At 48.4% G+C, this 21,259-nt stretch overlaps 1 protein-coding gene across 1 annotated transcript in view; it reads left to right on the top strand.

The window, feature by feature from the left end:
- The first annotated feature begins 1,685 nt into the window (after positions 1-1,685).
- The window catches only part of LOC147673631 (immunoglobulin superfamily DCC subclass member 3-like), an 82,801-nt gene continuing 63,227 nt past the window's right edge, over positions 1,686-21,259 (top strand). Inside the window, exon 1 of the mRNA XM_086946386.1 lies at positions 1,686-1,754. Coding sequence (XP_086802512.1) covers positions 1,703-1,754 — 52 coding nt within the window. The 5' untranslated portion in view covers positions 1,686-1,702. The remainder of the gene's footprint in view (positions 1,755-21,259) is intronic.

The raw sequence follows: 21,259 nt of genomic DNA, 5'->3' as shown, positions 1-21,259 counted from the left end.
CATTTTTAAACATACATATACACGCACCTATATATAAACGCAAACATTCAGTCATACATAACAGACCCATATATACGTACAGATCAATGGATTTAAACATGCACATGGGGATAAACAAAGACACACGTGGGTAGGAAGACACACACGTGGATTTCAACACACACACACACACATGAATATATAAAAAGACACTATATAAACACCCACACATATCTGTATTTACACCTACATATGTGTGTACATACTACAAATACATGTGTGATAGAAACACAGGCGCCTCGTTATCAACTCATACGTGGATAAAGATGAATACCTCCTACAACCATGCTGATACATGAATGCACACTAACAAACGGATGTAAACACACATGCTTGATATTAACACATGGGTATAAACACACATTGGAATATAAACATACATACGTGTAGCTATCACTTAAATGTCGATATTAAACCACTGGTCTATGGATGTAAAAATAAACCTCTAAAGACAAACTTGGATATGAACTCTCACACACAATCATATAAACACACAAATGAGGATGTAAAAAGCAAGCAGGAAACACATCCACACACCTATGGAAACAGACCTATTTATCAATACACATGCACTTTCTCTGGTGTCCTTGCTGTATTGTATGTTCTGCACACAGGCACACACATCCACACCTCAGAGCGAACCCAACGCACACGCGCGCGCAGAACACGCTCTGCTCCCCCTGTACACGTGCTCCCCACATCTGAGTGTCATCCGTGGGCCTAGACATCTTAAAGTTGTGTTAAAAGTTGGCTAAGGAACCTGCTCACTTTTGCTACACCAGCGACCCTATAACTGGAGACCACCACACAGCGCGTGACCCCCTGTGTACCCCACACCTCTCTGCCCCACGGCTAGGCCTCCAGACGTGCATCCCCTGATGCTGTGGGGGTCCCGCCCATTGGTACCCACCATCCATCTGCCCCCTCCATGCACTGGGCCAGACTGCTGCTCCCATGAGCTCCCCGCCCCCCAGGTCCCTTTGTGTCCCATCGGGCAGCGACCCCCCATCCTGCGCCCCAGCCTTCCTCCTGCCCCATCTGCACCTCTCGCTGACCCCGGCAGGCCCGCTCCAGACCTCAGCAGGGCTCCCTCCGGACACTCCATTGACCACTCTCCCTTGGGGAGACCCACGAGGAGCCGGGACCTCCCCTTCATCATCTGCCAGCAGCCATTGGGCGTGCGGGCCTACCCCAGCCCCCGAGCCCCCTCCGCCTCACCCCAATTGTGCCTCTGTCTTCCTTTGACAGGGCATCAGGGCCGAGTAACAATAGGTCATCACTTGAGCCGCTGCCGGCCTGCCAGGAGCATCGAGCGACCCAGGGCGGCCGGACACAAAGCTGCGCCGTCGAGTGGACACTGGACACCCTGACCGCGGAGACCAGGGCACCGGGGCGCGCTCCTTGGAGGACCACTCACTTGAGGACCGGACGCGACCAGCATCCGCGGAGAGGCCTCCGGCGCCGCGCGCATCACCCCGCATCCCAAGGATGCTGCGAGCGAGGACCACTTCTGAGCGCTGACCCCGCGCGCTGCCTCTTGGACCCGCGGAGCGCTCCTCCGCGCCTCGCTGCTTATAAACATTGTGTGCGTTTCTGGGAACGACCCTTGGATCTGGTGATTTAATTTGCAACGTTTGGGACCCCGTCTTGGCAGGATCCAGGCATGTTCGGCCTCGGGACGTGGCTGGCTGCCTGGGCCATGGTGCAGCTCTGGGGTAAGTTAACCCTTGACACGACTCCCCCAGAAGAGAGATGCTCTCGGTGGGACTGAGCCTGCCCTGCTCGGGGGTCTTCTGTGGGGGCTCAGCTATGAGGAGGAGATGGAAGAGAGGGTAACTTTCAAACCGTTCCCGCCACTTCCAGGAAGTTTTGTCTCATCATGAAACTAGAAATGAATGGACCGACGAGGGCGGCCTGCCTTAAGCGAGGTCCATGTGGCTAGTGGCCTTCGCGATTCATGTCCTAGGGGGGAGGTTAGGTTTGTCCTGCAGGAGCTCTTTATCCCGAATTCTCTTGCTTGGCCAGTCGTCCTTTTCACCATACATGACACATCCCCAGCCCACACTCTTTCGGTGTATGCCCTTCTGCCACACTCTTTACTGCCACAACTTAGGAGTCACCACCCACTTCAATATATACCTTGCTGACAGACATTCTCGGGAGGTGGGGGACCATTCAGAGCCCGGGCCAGGAGCCTCGGTCGGAACTTTATGAAGAACCAGGCCATCGACCCAGCCTCAGACAGCACCTCCCAGCCAGCACCCGCACCCCCAGCCAGCACCCCCAGCCTTCAGACAGCACCTCCCAGCTCACAACAGCCCTAAACAACCAAGCGGAGGCCGAAGGCCCCACACACAAGATTGTTGGGGCCTCGCTGAGGTTGTAGGGCTCAAACAGCCCTGCCCACCAAACATGCCAACCCGTACAGCTGCCCACAAACCGGGACAGAACTTTCAACCCGCACCCAACACAGGCCGAGTAAAGGATGCAGTGAATATTAAGGCATCGAACAGAATTACCAGGCTTACTAGCCAGGGCACGAGGTAGCATCCGCTGCAGCCCCTAGTCAGACCCACCGGAAGGCCCTTCTGACCACAAAACAAGCTCACCTTCTGAGATCCACACTTTGGGTTACTGAGAGTGCCGCCATGCCCTCCTCGGGATAGATTGTGAGGGTGGTAAGAAGGGCTGAGCCGAGGGCAGGGTCTCAGAGGGCCTTGAAGCGAGGCCCTCGGCTCAGCCCTCCGGCCTCGTCCGCTGTGCACCAGCGCCAATATTTGCCTCTTCCGTTTGCTCTGGGCCCATGGAGACACAGCCATGTTAGACAAGCATTGATACCTCCCAACACGAGAGAAGGGACGGAGTTACTTGAGAATTCTCGCCAAGGCTGGGAAGTAGTCCAGCGGCCATGCCCGAGATAAAACCGCGGTTTTTGTAGCGCTTAGCAGGCCCTTCAGCATCCAACCGTATGTCTAATCAAATATTGTGCAACTCAGTTCAGTTGTTTTATTAAATCAGGAAGATGAAAGGCCGAGCCGCCCCTGCCGGTGCTGATAAACACATTTCTCTCGCACACGCACATATCTCAAAAGCTCTATCACATACACGCCTCAATCATACACACCCATACACTCCTCATGCACACACACTTGTCTCGCGCTCACACACACCACTCTCTCGCACACACACCACTCTCGCACACACACATACAACTCACACGCACATACACCTCTCTTGCACACGCACATACAACTCTCTCGCACACACTCATACAGCTCTCTCGCACATACACATACACCTCTCTTGCACATGCAACTCTCGCACTCACACATACCACTCCCTCGCATACATACCTACACCTCCCTCGCATACACACATTTCTCGCACACAACCCTCTGTTTCTCTTTCACACACTCTCTCCCCCTTCTCTGAAGCGCAGTAGCTGCTAACCCCAGTAAGCTGTGTGTATAAGAGCCTATGGCGGCCACTGCTGTTTTAATAACAATCGTCGCCGTGAGACGCAGTCGCATCTCTCTGGAGGTGGCAATGGGGATACTCAGTTATTGAAATCCCTTTTTCCGAGGGCTCCGCGTGTAAAAATGCCTCCTGGGAGAACGGGCAGTGCCCCGCAGGTCACAGTGAGGCCACGGGTTCGAATCCAACCCCCCCCCCCCCCCCCCCCCCGATTGTGATAAACAAGAATGGTATTTTAAATGTAACAAATCTTTATGTTGTGCAAATAATTCGTGCCTTAAGAACATTTCCTTGTTTAGAACATTTGCAATCTTACTGCAAGCCCCCACAGCCAAAGGAACTTTTGTGCTTTTAAAAAGCATTGATTCTGGCTACACGCCTTGCTTCGGGGAGGACACTGCAGTGTGGGCAGTGGGACACCCGGGTTTGCACTGACCAGCTGGTGCACTCTGGCATTTATATTCAGTGCAAATGTCGGCATTGCACTGATGGGTGTTGAAGATGCCAATCTGCACAACATTCTGGTGTGTGCCGTTTGGAGCAGGCGGTTGGCTGGTGGTGGTACCCGAGGAACCACGTGCGTTTCATCACCCCTAAAAAACTTGTGGATAAGCGGAGTGTCTAATGATCATCGCGTTACACGAGAGCCTGCAAGGTAGCTCAGTCGATGGAGCGCCTGCTGCAGCGGTCTTTGTGTAAACTACATGTCAACATTGTGAAGCGGGCAGGTTTGTCCAAATCTTCCCTCCTCCTGAGGTCAAAACAGTTGCCCCACTAAGATGGGTAATACTGTCATTGTAGGTACAGGACAGACCAATGTTAAACGCTTTAAAACTCAAATTATTTTGAAAATTGTGGAGTTCCCCTAAGCAGAAGTGGGTAACATGATGGTATAGAGTATTACTTTGAAAAAAAAAATAATGTTTGATTGAGGCAATGCTCTACAATTCTTGCCTCTTCTATGTAGCCTTTTTCTTGTGACATGTTGATTTTTTTCCCATTGGCATCATATTATAATTAATCCTGTAGCGAGCCTTTTTCCTACTTTGTTTTTCATGGTTTGCTTTTAATCACCTCAGGGTACCTCGTGGTAAGGTAGTTTTCGTGTGTTGCGTTAGATTGCCTTGTGTCTTAGCCTGTTTGGAATTGTCTTGCTTTTTGTGCTGAAATGTGAGGCATTTTCTGTTTGTTTGCCCTATGGTGCCCTGCTTTGCTCTGTGTTGCCTTGGTTTGCCATGGGTTGCTTTTTTTCAAGTCTTGTGGTAGGTTCTCTTGTGTTGTTTTACTGACCCCATTAGTTGTCTGTGTTTGCCGTGTCGCTTTATTCAAGGCCTGCAATGCCTTAGGTTGCCTTGTGTTACCTTAGCTTGACTTGTTACTCTACTTTTCCATGTGTTGCCTTTCATCGCTCTGTTCTTTCTGTACCATATGGCTTTGCTTGTCTTATCTTCCTTAAGTGAGCTCTAGTTTTTGTTATGTGGCTCTAATTTGCAGATGTTGGTTTACTGAGCCATATGGCGCCATCGTCTAAGCTTGCATTGCCTTAGTTTGGATAGGATAGTCTTTGTGTGGTTTGTGTTGACTTAGTATGCCATGCCTTCTGTTGATTACGTTTATCTGAGTTAGTCTTCTGTTTACATCTTTTTGCTTTTTTGCTTACTTTGCCACATTTTCGTTCCATTATTTTGACTTGGGTTTCTTTCGTTTTCTTCATACGTCCTTCAGAAGTTGTGCGAACTTCTCTTCGTTTGTTACTGTTCCTAGAGGTGCCTTCTTAACCATCTCTCCTCATATTCTCGGGTTTGTGTGTCCCCTTACATTACTTTCTGTCAGCAAAGATTTTCATGGTGTGTTTGTGTTGACGCGAGTGGTATTTTCTAAAGAGGTTCAAGATCAGTTTGGTCGCCCGACGGAAGTTAGGCCGAGGGCTTAGATACAGTGAAGACCTTGATATTGCCCTAAGCCACTTTTCACAAGGGTGGCAGGAGGATTTTTTCGATGAAAAGGGGTAATCAGAGATGGGTAGTAGGGTTTGATCAGTAGGAAGGGATAATCAGAGATGGGTAGTAGAGTTTGATCGATTGAAAGGGGTAATCAGAGATGGGTAGTAGGGTTTGATCAGTAGGAAGGGATAATCAGAGATGGGTAGTAGAGTTTGATCGATTGAAAGGGTTAATCAGAGATGGGTAGTAGGGTTTGATCGATTGAACGGTGTAATCAGAGATTGGTAGTAGGGTTTGATCAGTGGAAAGGGGTAATCAGAGATGGTAGTAGGGTTTGATCGATAAAAAGGGGTAATCAGAGGTGGGTAGTAGGGTTTGATCAGTGGAAAGGGATCATCGGAGATGGGTAGTAGGGTTTGATCGATAAAAAGGGGTAATCAGAGATGGGTAGTAGGGTTTGATCAGTGGAAAGGGGTAATCAGAGATGGTAGTAGGGTTTGATCGATAAAAAGGGGTAATCAGAGATGGGTAGTAGGGTTTGATCAGTGGAAAGGGGTAATCAGAGATGGGTAGTAGGGTTTGATCAGTGGAAAGGGGTAATCAGAGATGGTAGTAGGGTTTGATCGATAAAAAGGGGTAATCAGAGATGGGTAGTAGGGTTTGATCAGTGGAAAGGGGTAATCAGAGATGGTAGTAGGGTTTGATCGATAAAAAGTAATCAGAGATGGGTAGTAGGGTTTGATCAGTAGGAAGGGGTCATCCGAGATGGGTAGTAAGGTTTGATCAGTGGAAAGGGGTAATCGGAGATGGGTAGTAGGGTTTGATCGGTGAAAAGGGATAATCGGAGCTGGGTAGTAGGGTTTGATCGATGAAAAGGGGTAATCAGAGATGGGTAGTAGGGTTTGATCAGTGGAAAGGGGTAATCAGAGATGGTAGTAGGGTTTGATTGATAAAAAGTAATCAGAGATGGGTAGTAGGGTTTGATCAGTAGGAAGGGGTAATCAGAGATGGGTAGTAGGGTTTGATCGATGAAAAGGGATAATCAGAGATGGGTAGTAGGGTTTGATCGATGAAAAGGGGTAATCAGAGATGGGTAGTAGGGTTTGATCGGTGAAAAGGGATAATGGGAGATGGGTAGTAGGGTTTGATCGATGAAAAGGGATAATTAGAGATGGGTAGTAGGGTTTGATCGATGAAAAGGGATAATCAGAGATGGGTAGTAGGGTTTGATCGATGAAAAAGGGTAATCAGAGATGAGTAGTAGGGTTTGATCAATGAAAAGGGGTAATTGGATATGGTTAGTAGGGTTTGATCGAGGAAAAGGGGTAATCAGAGATGAGTAGTAGAGTTTGATCAATGAAAAGGGGTAATCAGAGATGAGTAGTAGGGTTTGATCAGTGTAGGTCGATGTATGATGTGCTGCTGTACTCCCGTCGAGTTCTGGGGTTTGTAGTCCTTTTTCATTATGGAATAAAATAGACTACAAGACCCAGAATTCAAAGAAAAACGTGAACTGGAGCAGCGCATGACGCATGGACCTAGGACACTTGGCGGGCTGGTTCAGTCGGCCAGTTGGCCTCTTCTTTTGTGAACTAAAAGGCACCGAAGAGGTGAACAACATGCAGCTTTCTGCAGGATTTAGGAAATGTTGTGCCATGTCTCAAAGGTCCACGGTGGATCTGAATGGAAATGTGGGACACGGGGCTGTGAATTCCAGCAGATTAACAGGCTCAAGGGAGCAAGCTGCTGATAGCTTCTTAATGAGCTTAATTGCCTCTTAAAGTTTTATTAATGAGGGGGAGGAGACGGTTTGTGTAAGGGAGGATGTAAGGCCTGCCTTCTGCAGATTGTCCCCCTGAGAGCGCCTCTCGTGTTCATTAAGCCATGCGCTGCCTTGTTTACCAGGTGCTAGGACACGGGGACCTTTTATTGCAATTACAGAAAAAAATTGTCACCAATTTACGGGTAACCATGAGCTTTATAGTTCAGAGATTTTCTGGAGGTCACTTATGGTACCTTTTATTTTATCTCAGATGGGGCAGGTTGTAAGTGGACGCTGTGGCAGCAAGGGGGCGATGCTCCTGTCTGATGCTTTCTTTTCAGCAACTATTCTGGTCTGTGATTTTTGATCCAATTGTTTTCATTCATGCAGCAAGACTTCAGCTCCCAGAGTTCATCTTGTTGTTAAATAAAAGACTAGGACAGGAGTATTGCAACCTGGTGACATGGAGTCATCTGGTAATCTCACAAGAGTAGCGTGTTTGATGGCTTGGAGCAAGACAAAGCTTCTAGTTAGTAAGACGTTTGCTGTAGGTTAATATGGCATGTCAATGTGTGTGCAGGAATGTGAATACATGTGAAAACAGGCCACATTATGACAAGAAGACGCTTTCAATGTAGTCAGCTGCCCCTGTGTCAAGAGTGATTCCTTTCCCCAGACTGACTTGGCCGCCATCAGCTTTTTGCATTCAGTCGTTTGTTGATGTCTCATTGATAAATCTATGGACTGATTTGAAGAGTCCAAAAAAGAGCTTTAACAGCTCACAGACATGGAATCTGCCAACCAGCAGAGCTGCTGTCCTCGAGCCACAGTTTGCTCATTCCTAGCAAGTGTAATTCATCCTGGTAATTGTATTATCTGAGGGTAATTTGTCTATAAACTTACTGGCAACGAATACAATATTTCAGAAGTTGTTTTTAGAACCTAGAGAGGAGGCGCTCTGTTGTCCCTGCCCCTTGCCACGAGAGCACCGCGGGCCAGGCCCCTTTGCCTCGTACAAGCTCCCTGGATGCAGAGACATGTAATGACAAGAGGAATAGAGCTTGGCGCGCTGCCCTAAGTTGCCCGATAGTTCCAGGGCACACTGATAGCAGCTTCCCAGCAGTTTCTTTAGAAGTTAGTATCATGCCTGTTCATCCTAGCAGTTCAGTACAATTTACAGAATGCACCGATTTGTCACATGGCCTTTTAGGGAAGCATTCGAAGTACACAGGTGTCACAAAGTCATTTGTTAACTTATGCTGGCAAAAATGCCAGGCTGTGTGAAGGGCCCCGAGCCCCACCTTTCATCGGTCCGATGCATGCACCCCATCTGTTGAACACTCTCAAGAAGGAGGGGGGGGGGTGGGGGTGACGGGAGACTGGTAGTTCTCCACTGCCCTTAGACCAGCAAGGACAGTGCGTGTTTTAGGGGCTAAATGGGAAAGATTATATATGCCCTGACTGGAGGTGGGAATAACATCTCCTGGGAGATAACTGAGTGACTAAACTAAGACAGTATTTACAGAGATATCAACCAGCTCCCCCCGTCATGGAGGGACTTTCAGCAGTCCTGATTTGTCAGACAGCTTGGTGTGATGGGGCCAGTCACCAAGGGCTTACAGAGGCAATAGTGAAAGTGTGTGCACCAGCACGCTCACCACGGTTGGGCGCACTTGATGAAAGTATATAGTTGTATGCTGTGTCGCGTGTTATGGGTTTGCATGTTATTTAACATAGTCATGCTCTGGCATGTTTTGTCATGTTGTCGCATGGTGTGTTATGTTATGAGGTGGCATGAGTTATGTATGGTATTAAATACTAGGTTGTATAATGGCATGGGTGCTGTGACATAGCTTGCTGTTGTGGCATCTGATGTTACCTGCTAGGTTGCTGCCTATCATGTTATGTGTGGCATCACCTGCTGTGTCACAGTACGTCAGGGCAGGGCATCCTTTGATGGGTCATTTTACTTTGTTGCAGCAAGGCTATGTCGGTGTGTGATAATTTACATTGTTGCATAGTACGCTACAGCATGTTATATTATGCTGTTGTGTGTTATGTTGTTTACAAGATGCTCTGTGGTGGTGTAGTTATGTTGCGGCATAGGATATTATGTTGGTGTGTGATATTTTTAAATGTTGCATATTATGCTACAGCATGTTATATTATTTTGTAGTGTGTTGTTTTGTTGTTTACAAGATGCTCTGTGGTGGTGTAGTTATGTTGTGGCATGTGATATTATGTTATTTACAAGATGCCATGTGGTGTAGTTATGTTGTGGCATGGGATTTTATGTTGTTTACAAGATGCTCTCTGGTGGTCTAGTTATGTTGTGGCATGGGATATTATGTTGTTTACAAGATGTAGTTATGTCGTGGCATGGCATGTGGTGTTGTGGTGTGGAATGTTTTGTTGTTTACAAGATGCTATATGGTGGTGTAGTTATGTCGTGGCTTGAGATGTTATGGTGTGGAATGTTATTTTTTTACGAGATGCTATGTGGTGCAGTAGTTGTGTCGTGGCATGGCATGTGGTGCTTTGGTGTAGAATGTTATATATACAAGATGCCATGTGGTGCTGTAGTTATGTTGTAGCATGGGATGTTATGATGTGGAATGTTACGTTTACAAGATGCCATGTGGTGCTGTAGTTATGTTGTGGCATGGGATTTTATGTTGTTTACAAGATGCTCTCTGGTGGTCTAGTTATGTTGCGGCATGGGATATTATGTTGTTTACAAGATGTAGTTATGTCGTGGCATGGCATGTGGTGTTGTGGTGTGGAATGTTATGTTGTTTACAAGATGCTATATGGTGGTGTAGTTATGTCGTGGCTTGAGATGTTATGGTGTGGAATGTTATTTTTTTACGAGATGCTATGTGGTGCAGTAGTTGTGTCGTGGCATGGCATGTGGTGCTTTGGTGTAGAATGTTATATATACAAGATGCCATGTGGTGCTGTAGTTATGTTGTAGCATGGGATGTTATGATGTGGAATGTTACGTTTACAAGATGCCATGTGGTGCTGTAGTTATGTTGTGGCATGGGATGTTATGGTTTGGAATGTTATGTTGTTTACAAGATGCCATGTGGTGATGTAGTTATTTCGTGGCATGACATGGGATGTTATGTTTTTTTACAAGATGCTATATGGTGGTGTAGTTATGTTGAGACATGGCATGTGGTGTTATAGCGTGGAATGTTATGTTGTTTACAAGAAGCTATGTGCTGGTGTAGTTATGTTGCAGCATGGCATGTGGTGTTATGGCGTTGAATGGTATTTTGTTTACAAGATGCTATATGGAGGTAAGTTATCTTGTGGCATGGCATGTGGTGTTATGGCGTGGAATGTTATGTTGTTTACAAGATGCTATAAGGTGGTGTCGTTATGTGGCGGCATGGCATCTGGTTGTATGGCGTGGAATGTTATGTTTACAAGATGCCATGTGGTGCTGTAGTTATGTTGCGGCATGGCATGTGGTGCTATAGTGTGGGATGTTATGTTGTTTACGAGACGCTATGTAGTGGTGTAGTTATGTTGCGGCATGGCATGTGGTGCTATGGTGTGGGATGTTTTGTTGTTTACGAGATGCTCTGTGGTGGTGTAGTTATGTTGCGGCATGGCATGTGGTGCTATGGTGTGGGATGTTATGTTGTTTACGAGATGCTATGTGGTCGTGTAGTTATGTTGCAACATGACATCTGGTTGTATGGCGTGGAATGTTATGTTTACAAGATGCCATGTGGTGCTGTAGTTATGTTGTGGCATGGGAAGATATGTTGTTTACGAGATGCTATGTGGTGGTGTAGTTATATCGTAGCATGGCATGTGGTGTTATGGAATGAAATGCTATGTTTAAAAGATGCTATATGGTGCAGTAGTTATGTCGTGGCATGGGATGTGGTGCTATGGGGTGGAATATTATATTGTTTACAAGATGCTCTGTGGTGGTGTAGTTATATGTGGTATGGGATGTTATGGTGTTTAATGTTATGTTTAGAAGATGCTATGTGTGCTGTAGTTATGTTGTGGCATGGCATGGGATGTTACGGTGTGGAATGTTTTGTTGTTCACAAGATGCTATATGGTGGTGGTCTAGTTATGTTGCGGTATGGCATGTGGTGCTATGGTGTGGGATATTATGTTGTTTACAAGATGATCTGTGGAGGTGTAGTTATGTTGTGGCATGGCATATTATGTTGTTTAAAAGATGCCATGTGGTGCTATAGTTATGTTGTGGCAATCGATATCAGGTTGTTTACAAGATGCTCTCTGGTGGTCTAGTTATGTTGTGGCATGGGATATTATGTTGTTTACAAGATGCCATGTGATGTAGTTATGGTGTGGCATGGGATATTATGTGGTTTACAAGATGCCATATGGTGCTGTAGTTATGTTGTGGCATGGGATATTATGTTGTTTGCAAGATGCTCTGTGGTGGTGTAGTTATATTGCGGCATGGCATATGGTGCTATGGTGTGGGATGTTATGTTGTTTACAAGAGGCTCTGTGGTGTTGTAGATATGTTGTGGCATGGGATATTATGTTGTTTACAAGATGCCATGTGGTGGTGTAGTTATGTTGTGGCATGTGATATTATGTTGTTTACAAGATGCTCTTTGGTGGTTTAGTTATGTAGCAGCATGGAATGTGGTGCTATGGTGTGGGAATGGTATGTTGTTTACGAGATGCTCTGTGTTGGTGTAGTTATGCTGTGGCATGGCATGTGGTGCTAGGCATGGAATGTTATGCTGTGGCATGGTGTTTTATGTTCCAGCATGCTGTGTTGTGTTTTGCAGTGGGCGTATATCGTGCAGTCTTGTAGCATGAGCTCCCAACCCCCAGGCTGCCTCAAGAGTGTCGCCGTAGCCCCTCCCCCAGCGCTTCTCTGCTTCCCAGAAGGCCCTTAGTGATGCAGAGGCACAAGAGGGGCATAATTAGATCAATTATGTTGTCCACTGACACCAGCAGGCAAAGGAGCTGCCGCAGCCTCAATTGTGCTGAGAAGAGCAGCCTCAAGGCGCAGGCCAGGTTGTCATCACAGCATAAAGGACTCGATTACAAACCCTAGCACCAGGAATAATTGGGTGAAAAGTTAGGGCAGCTGCAGTAGAGGCGCGTCCCTGCACCCACTGGGCAGGCGCGCTGGAAAGAACGGGTCAAGGGATGCTTGTAGGGCTGGAGGGGAGTTTAAATAGAGAGCGGAAGGAGAGATTTAAGTGAGAGCCAGCAAGGGACATTTCAGGATGTCTGAGGAACATGCAGAGTTTAATGTGAAAGAGACCCCAGGAACTGGATAGAGCGATTTTAAATGATAGCTGGGAGGACAGCCATTAAGATCTGGGAAAAGGTTTAAATATGAACTACGAAAAGGGGAGATATCTGGTATCATGAAGGAGTGGTTTTGCGATGGACCTGGGACTATGAAGGAGATGGTTACATTGGCTCTGTGGAGATGAGAGGGGAATACATGACAACTGGGAGCAGAGAGTAGAGGTACAAATGAAATGATCTAGGAGTAACAAGACGGTTTTTAAAGGAGATCTGAGGGGTGAGATTGGAAGAAAAGTTAAAATAAAGTATCATGAGCAGGTAGGAGTCATTTAAAGGACGCATGGGGAGCTGGAAGAAGGGAGGGCAAAGGAAGGCTGGAACAGGGAGGGGAGATCCTAGAAGCAAAAGAATAGTTCAATGGGGATTTGAGGATTAGGAAGGCTTGGTTTAATGGAGGGGTCGGCTTTGTTGTAGGTTTAATGGAGCTCTGGGGCAACCAGAAGAGATTTATAGGAGATTTAGGGTAAGGAGAAGAGATTTATAGGAGATTTAGGGTAAGGAATAGAGATTTATAGGAGATTTAGGGTAAGGAGAAGAGATTTATAGGAGATTTAGGGTAAGGAATAGAGATTTATAGGAGATTTAGGGTAAGGAGAAGAGATTTATAGGAGATTTAGGGTAAGGAGACGAGATTTATAGGAGATTTAGGGCAACCAGGAGAGATTTATAGGAGATTTAGGGCAACCAGAAGAGATTTATAGGCGATTTAGGGCAACCAGAAGAGATTTAGGGTAAGGAGAAGAGATTTATCGGAGATTTAGGGTAAGGAGAAGAGATTTATAGGAGATTTAGGGTAAGCAGAAGAGATTTATAGGAGAATTAGGGCAACCAGAAGAGATTTATAGGAGATTTAGGGCAACCAGAAGAGATTTATAGGAGATTTAGGGCAAGGAGCAGAGATTTGTAGGAGATTAAGGAAGCTGGAATCAGGGGGTATATGTGATGAGATTTGAGAACCTGGCAAATGTTCAAAGCTGGCTGTCACCCCATGGAAACTGCTCTCAAAGATGTACAACAATTACAGTCAATCTAGATTAGCCCAAAAACTCTTTTGGTGACTGTCGGCCACAACCCCAATTTTGGTGGAGCGAAGGCTTCTACTTCTCTTCTGCTGAGGGCAGCCCTACCATTGTTTTACGCTGTCTGTTTCTGAAGGAAAGCACTCCCGGTTCATTGCTGATGGCCGCTGTACCTCTGTTATCCCAGGAAAGCCCCTATCCACTTTGCTGATGGCAGCTCACGCTCTGGGACTCTTTCCTCGTTTCTTCCTGACCTCTGCCCTCTGCCTGTCTGCCATCCCGTGGCTGTCAGGCAGGCACATGCCTGTCCCCGTGCCCAGACCCTCCATCACCCACAGGGGGCTGCCAGCCTTGGCGCGGTGCCATGCTTGGAAACACACTCCCTCCTCCCTGCGGTCACCCTTCAAAGACTTGGCCGGCCTTCCATTGAGCTGTGCTTGCAGCCAGCTCCTCCCAGCTCATGTGGCTGAGCCCCTCGGCCTCTCGCTGCCGGGTGGTCTTACATAATGGCGGACACTTAAAAAAAAAATTTGTTCACCTTTAGCACTAGTGTACTAAGATCTTGGCATAAAGGGGGTTTACCCATCACCTCAATACATATATATGCTTGTTACAAACTTTGCTGCACTTATGACTAACACGCAAGGCCGTCTGTTTCTACTTTGGCAGGGGTTGTTGGATCATGTGTGTATCTTTTACATTATCCCAGTGTCAGCCAGACGTTCCACTGCCCTAAGATGCATGAAATGTGGAGGCGTGACGTCACACAGCCAGGGATGTTTGGGGGCCTCTCTGAGTCAGCCATGAAGGGAACATGTTTCTCTCGTCAGGTGTTGGCAGCAGTAGGTAAATCTTGGCCATATGTTTGTTCGTTCAGTCATTCACGGTGTCACTGGTGGATTCAGGATGAGAGGGAGAGACATCTGACAAACAGGAAGTAGGGGTTGAGCAGGTGTGGGCACAGAGGCACTCGGACAAGCAGGTGGAAATAAGGACTTCAAACCTGCGTTCATGCCCCCCACGGGGGTGCGCTTTTGGGACCTGGGAGGTTATACACCCAGGGACGTGCAGTGTGGATGTGCGTAATGACGTGTTCTCGATTGCAGCTCTGGACCCAGGGGGGTGTTTGCCGTATCTGAGGAGGTAGAGGGGAGCGAGGGCCTTCTGGTCACTCCCCAGATAATAGAAATACCTATGCATATTTGACTGGTCAGGCAGACGGGGAGCGAGAGAGGGCCTCGAGCCCCAGACCCCTTTATCTGCCCCAGGACAAAGAGTGGGGGACCCCGCATCTGGACACAAGGCCCTCCATTCCACAAGAGGCCCTGCCATCCACGGCCTCATCCAAGCTGCCCGCCGTCGGGGTCGTCGGAGGGCACGGCGCCCACAGAGGGCCAGACGGGTGACAATGGGGCATCCGGGGTGAGTGACGGGGAGTCATGGGAAACTCACCTCCAACTCATCATGCATGCGCCCGGCGGGCCAGATGGAGGGCCGGGCTCCTCCCGCAAGGTGGGGCCCATTCAGGAGGCCGCCATTGTGGTGGGATGGCTCCACAATGGCCGCCGGTGACCTCGCCTGACCCGCGCCATTGTGCGCCTCCCCGGGCCGGGCCCCAGCGCCTATTGTCCCGACCCGTGGGCTTCTAGGATGTGCTTTCTGGCCTCGCACCCTCTGTAAGAAAGACATCAATCAAGACAACTTTCTCCCCCCTCCTCCCTCCCCCATTGTGGTTGGCTGAGTTAACTTTGCGAGTGTCCCTCCCGCCACCGCCCCCTCGGCCTGAATTTAGTGCCGCGCACAATCCTTGTCATTCCATGGCAGGGTTTGGGGGGAGGCCGTGGGGCTGAGGAACATTACACTAATGGCCCCCAAATGAGATTAAAGCAGAGGGGCTACCCCTGGCTGGGCCGCACTCCCCAACACGAACGGTCCTGTGTCCCCGCCTCAATGGACGCACAGACTCACACCAGGCGCAGTATAAACATTTTGTAAGCCCCAGATACATGCTGTGCATTCAGTCTCCAAACAAACCCTACTCTATGCACATACGGAGGAGCGGATTGACTAACTCGTGGCGCAATGCACACAACTTGTGTTGCTGCGACACTCCCTTGCACCATTGTTTAAGGGTGGGTACATTCTGCCAAGCATATGCTTTGTACTGGAAGGGGAACCCCTTCAGGTACAAAAAGTATGCTTTAAAATGTGTCCCACTTTGCACGAGTGCTGTTCAGTGCAAAACGCGGAATAAGATGGTAAAATGTGGTAGGTTTTAAAATTTGCTCCACTGTTATGCCTGCATTGAGGGCGCGTAACTTTTGGCCCAAACCCCCATCCATAGATGTTAATAGACAGGGATTTGTATTTCCAACCATGGGTGATTGCCCGGGAACGCCCATGTACCACACATGGACAACACCCTTGCCGCAAGGGAGCGCATAGCACTGCTTTGCAACACTTTCGACATCTTTCCAACACAAACGCCCCATACATATAATGCAGCATAATCCCCTTGTCGCAAAGAAGCGCATAGCACTGCTTTGCAACACTTTCGGCATCTTTCCAACACAAATCCTGATTTGCATTGGAAAGTAAATACCACCAGAATACTTTGCACTGGATCTGCATCACTTTTGTGAATCAAAAACACCCCAAACTGTTAGTAAATCTGGGTGAAAATACCACTGGTGTACACACACACACAGACCCAAACACACACGCCCTCCCCCATACATATAATGCATGGGACACATAAACCAGGCATTGATGTGTACACAAAGTGCATGTTTCATACATACAGTCAATACTTACTACAAACACTTAAAGAAGAATTCACGCCCTACAATTTGGGAATGCGCCCTATTCATTTCGTGCACACAGTAAAATGTTTGGAAGATCCATACTCTTTGTTTGCTATAAGCATTATATTTCATATGCAGAACATACATCATATTCCTCATATACTCTTTCCAAAGACACACAGGCAATTTGTAGCACACACTCACAGCCTCGGTGTCTATGCGTTACACAATGTACGTGTGGTACAGCACCACAGGTTGGCGGCATCAGACCATTAACGTTGATTCCTGGCAACCACAGTGGGCACATCTGGCTGGCAGGCCGCTCCATGCCAGGGGGCCGCCATCTTTCCAGCCCTGGGATCTTTCCTCAGTTATTCAGGAATCCAGGTCTTGGGTCCAGGCCTGTAAACCCCCTGTGCTGCCGGCCTGGAGCTGTCTGACGCCCCCCCAGTGTGGGGGACGCGTAGGGTGGCTCGCGACCCCTCCTCGTGAGGGCTTTCCTAAGGTATGAGGTTGTGATCCTCAGGGTGGGTGGTGGTGCAGGTAGGGATTCCACAACAGTAGCCCTTGTTTCTCCGTGCTTTGCTCTCCTTTGGCTCATGGACAGTGGGGGTTAAAGGTGCTGATCTCTGCATGGGGTTTGGTGAGAGACCAGTGTGTGGATGTCCCCAGGCCGGGCCCTGGAGGGGGCGCTGCATGAAGCACGGAGGGTTACATTCCCTGCCGCTGTAAGCGGAGGGTCAAGAATGACTTTGCATGGATGGCTGCATTTGCAACTAGTTACGCTCCATAATTTAGTAATTTCTGGGATCACAAAAGATGATGTTCTACCACAATGCTAAAATGTCTAACACACACCCACGCACACACAAACACTCTCTCACACACTCTCTAATACACACTTTCACTATCTCACACGCACTCTCTCATACACACCCTCGCTCTTTCACACACACACACTCTCTCACATACACTCTCTCTCACACAGTCTCACACACACACACACTCTCTCACATACACTCTCACACACACTCTAAAACTCACACACACTCTCACACAAATTTTCTCCATCTCACGCGCACTCACACACACACTCTCATACACACCCTCTCTCTCACACACACACTCTTTATCACACACACACACACTCTTACACACACACACTCTCTCTCACACACTCTCTCTCACACAGTCTCACACACACACATTCTCTCTCTCTCTCACACACACTGTCTCTCACACACCCACTCTCCCTCTCACACTCTCTCCCTCTCGAGTTAAGTGTAGTAAATCTATGACTACCCCTGTAAACGTACCTTGACAGCATGCTGCAGTCGATATTTGTGATCGCGAGATTCTGACATAGATCCCTATTTCTTATTCAGACAGAGGAAAGCCCTAGAGGGAATTTGTGTTAGCCAATGCTTTATACTGGGCGGAGGCGCTGGCCTGTCCATGGTTCCACATTTCTTGAACTTCTGCTATGAAAAGTGCAGTTGGAACCATGCACATCTTGAACCTGCTTAATGTGAAATGGCTTTTTTTGTTTTGTTTTCACCACTGGAGTTGGTTTGCCCATTTGCCCAGCAATCCATTTGGACGTCAAAGGGCCAGAGCAGATCTTGTCAGATCTCCAGGTCCTGAACAGATGGGGCCAGATGCCAGTGAGGGGCATGGCAGAGGGCCATGAGGGGGGCGCAGTGTTTACTTATTACAGAGTAAATTACCTAACCATAGTTCATGCCCTGTCACAACTCGACATGAATCCAAGTGGTCAGAGGGGGTGCCTAGGCCTATTGTCAGCTCTGGAGATTGGCCAGCTCTGCTGGGGGCAGAGCCAGTTACATGTTATGCTGGAAGGAAACCGGGATATTTAATAATAGGACAGGCAGGAGCCTCTGAAAGAACAGTAGGGCTGGCTGGATAGAATTTCAACCTCCGCTCGACTATTTAACGCCCCTAACCAACCACAGCAGAACAGGCTGTGCTTTGTTACACCTATCCAATCCACAATAGGAGAGACAGGGCCTCTGAAAGAACAGTAGGGCTCACTGTATGTCAAGCCCCACCTGACCATGTGACGCCTCTAACCAATCCACAATAGGACAGGCTGAGCCTTGTCACCCCTACCCAATCCACATTAAGAGAGACCGGGCCTTGTCACCCCTACCCAATCCACAATAAATGAGACTGGGCCTTGTCACCCATACCCAATCCACATTAAGAGAGACCGGGCCTTGTCACCCCTACCCAATCCACAATAAGAGAGACTGGGCCTTGTCACCCATACCCAATCCACATTAAGAGAGACCGGGCCTTGTCACCCCTACCCAATCCACAATAAGAGAGACTGGCCTTGTCACCCATACCCAATCCACAATAAGAGAGACTGGGCCTTGTCACCCCTACCCAATCCACAATAAGAGAGACTGGGCCTTGTCACCCCTACCCAATCCACTAAGAGAGACTGGGCCTATGAAAGAACAGTAGGGCTCACAGAATGTCAAGACCCACCTGACCATGTGATACCTTTAACCAATCCACAATAGGACAGGCTGAGCCTTGTCACCCCTACCCAATCCACATTAAGAGAGACTGGGCCTATGAAAGAACAGTAGGGCTCACAGAATGTCAAGACCCACCTGACCATGTGACACCTTTAACCAATACACAATAGGATAGGCTGAGCCTTGTCACCCCTACCCAATCCACAATAAGAGAGACCGGGCCTTGTTACCCCTATCCAATCCACAATAAGAGAGACCCAATCCACAATAAGAGAGACTGGGCCTTGTCACCCCTAACCAATCCACAATAGGACAGGCTGTGCTTTGTTACCCCTATCCAATCCACAACGAGAGAGGCTCGGCCAGGTCACCCCCTATCCAATCCACAATAGGAGAGACAGGGCCTCTGAAAGAACAGTAGGGCTCACTGTATGTCAAGCCCCACCTGACCATGTGACGCCTCTAACCAATCCACAATAGGACAGGCTGAGCCTTGTCACCCCTACCCAATCCACATTAAGAGAGACCGGGCCTTGTCACCCCTACCCAATCCACAATAAGAGAGACCGGGCCTTGTCACCCATACCCAATCCACATTAAGAGAGACCGGGCCTTGTCACCCCTACCCAATCCACAATAAGAGAGACCGGGCCTTGTCACCCATACCCAATCCACATTAAGAGAGACCGGGCCTTGTCACCCCTACCCAATCCACAATAAGAGAGACTGGCCTTGTCACCCATACCCAATCCACAATAAGAGAGACTGGGCCTTGTCACCCATACCCAATCCACAATAAGAGAGACTGGGCCTTGTCACCCCTACCCAATCCACTAAGAGAGACTGGGCCTATGAAAGAACAGTAGGGCTCACAGAATGTCAAGACCCACCTGACCATGTGATACCTTTAACCAATCCACAAAAGGACAGGCTGAGCCTTGTCACCCCTACCCAATCCACATTAAGAGAGACCGGGCCTTGTCACCCCTACCCAATCCACAATAAGAGAGACTGGGCCTTGTCACCCATACCCAATCCACATTAAGAGAGACCGGGCCTTGTCACCCCTACCCAATCCACAATAAGAGAGACTGGGACTTGTCACCCATACCCAATCCACAATAAGAGAGACTGGGCCTTGTCACCCCTACCCAATCCACTAAGAGAGACTGGGCCTATGAAAGAACAGTAGGGCTCACAGAATGTCAAGACCCACCTGACCATGTGATACCTTTAACCAATCCACAATAGGACAGGCTGAGCCTTGTCACCCCTACCCAATCCACAATAAGAGAGACTGGGCCTATGAAAGAACAGTAGGGCTCACAGAATGTCAAGACCCACCTGACCATGTGACACCTTTAACCAATACACAATAGGATAGGCTGAGCCTTGTCACCCCTACCCAATCCACAATAGGACAGGCTGGGCCTTGTTACCCCTATCCAATCCACAATAAGAGAGACCCAATCCACAATAAGAGAGACTGGGCCTTGTCACCCCTAACCAATCCACAATAGGACAGGCTGTGCTTTGTTACCCCTATCCAATCCACAACGAGAGAGGCTCGGCCAGGTCACCCCCTACCCAATCCACAATAGGACAGGCTGGGCCTTGTTACCCCTATCCAATCCACAATAAGAGAGACCCAATCCACAATAAGAGAGACTGGGCCTTGTCACCCCTAACCAATCCACAATAGGACAGGCTGTGCTTTGTTACCCCTATCCAATCCACAACGAGAGAGGCTGGGCCTTGTCACCCCCTACCCGATCCACAATAGGACAGGCTGGACCTCTGAAAGAACATTAGAGCTTGCTGAATGTCAAACCTCTCCTGGCCATGACACCCGTTCCCAGTTCCACCAGCCTTTGAGGGAAATCTCCTTTTTTGCAATTGGACTGTCCGCCTCTGCCTAAGGCCATACTTTTGCCTTCACGGGGGCAGCCTCAAAAGAGATTAGTGCTGGATGAGGGAACTCTTCAGTGGACAGTAAAGTCGTCCATTGAAAGGAACAAAAAGCGTTTCCCTCCTCGCTGGTCTCCTGAGTGGCTGCAAATTCCTACCGATTTTCCGCCTGTGTCAGACCATGTCTAGCTCATGTTATGTCTTTTTTTGAGGACAAGCCGCGAGAAGTCCCGTCGAAGCGACAGGGAGCCAGACGGCGCACGAAATGGCGGCACCCCACTACCGCTTTCACTTTGTTAATGTCAAGGGCACTGGTCCCCTTGTATGTACAACATAAATTCAGCAAACACATTTAGCAATGGGACATGGGGGGACTTGATTTAGGGTAATGGAGCAGGAGTGTGGGCTTTGGCACAGAAACTCAGGATTAAGCTGAATGAAGCAAACTTGCCATCTCATTGAGGCTTCC

The sequence above is a fragment of the Lissotriton vulgaris genome, chromosome 12 (genome assembly GCF_964263255.1).
Source record: "Lissotriton vulgaris chromosome 12, aLisVul1.2, whole genome shotgun sequence".
Lineage (NCBI taxonomy): Eukaryota > Metazoa > Chordata > Amphibia > Caudata > Salamandridae > Lissotriton > Lissotriton vulgaris.
This window is presented reverse-complemented; position numbering and strand designations above follow the sequence as displayed.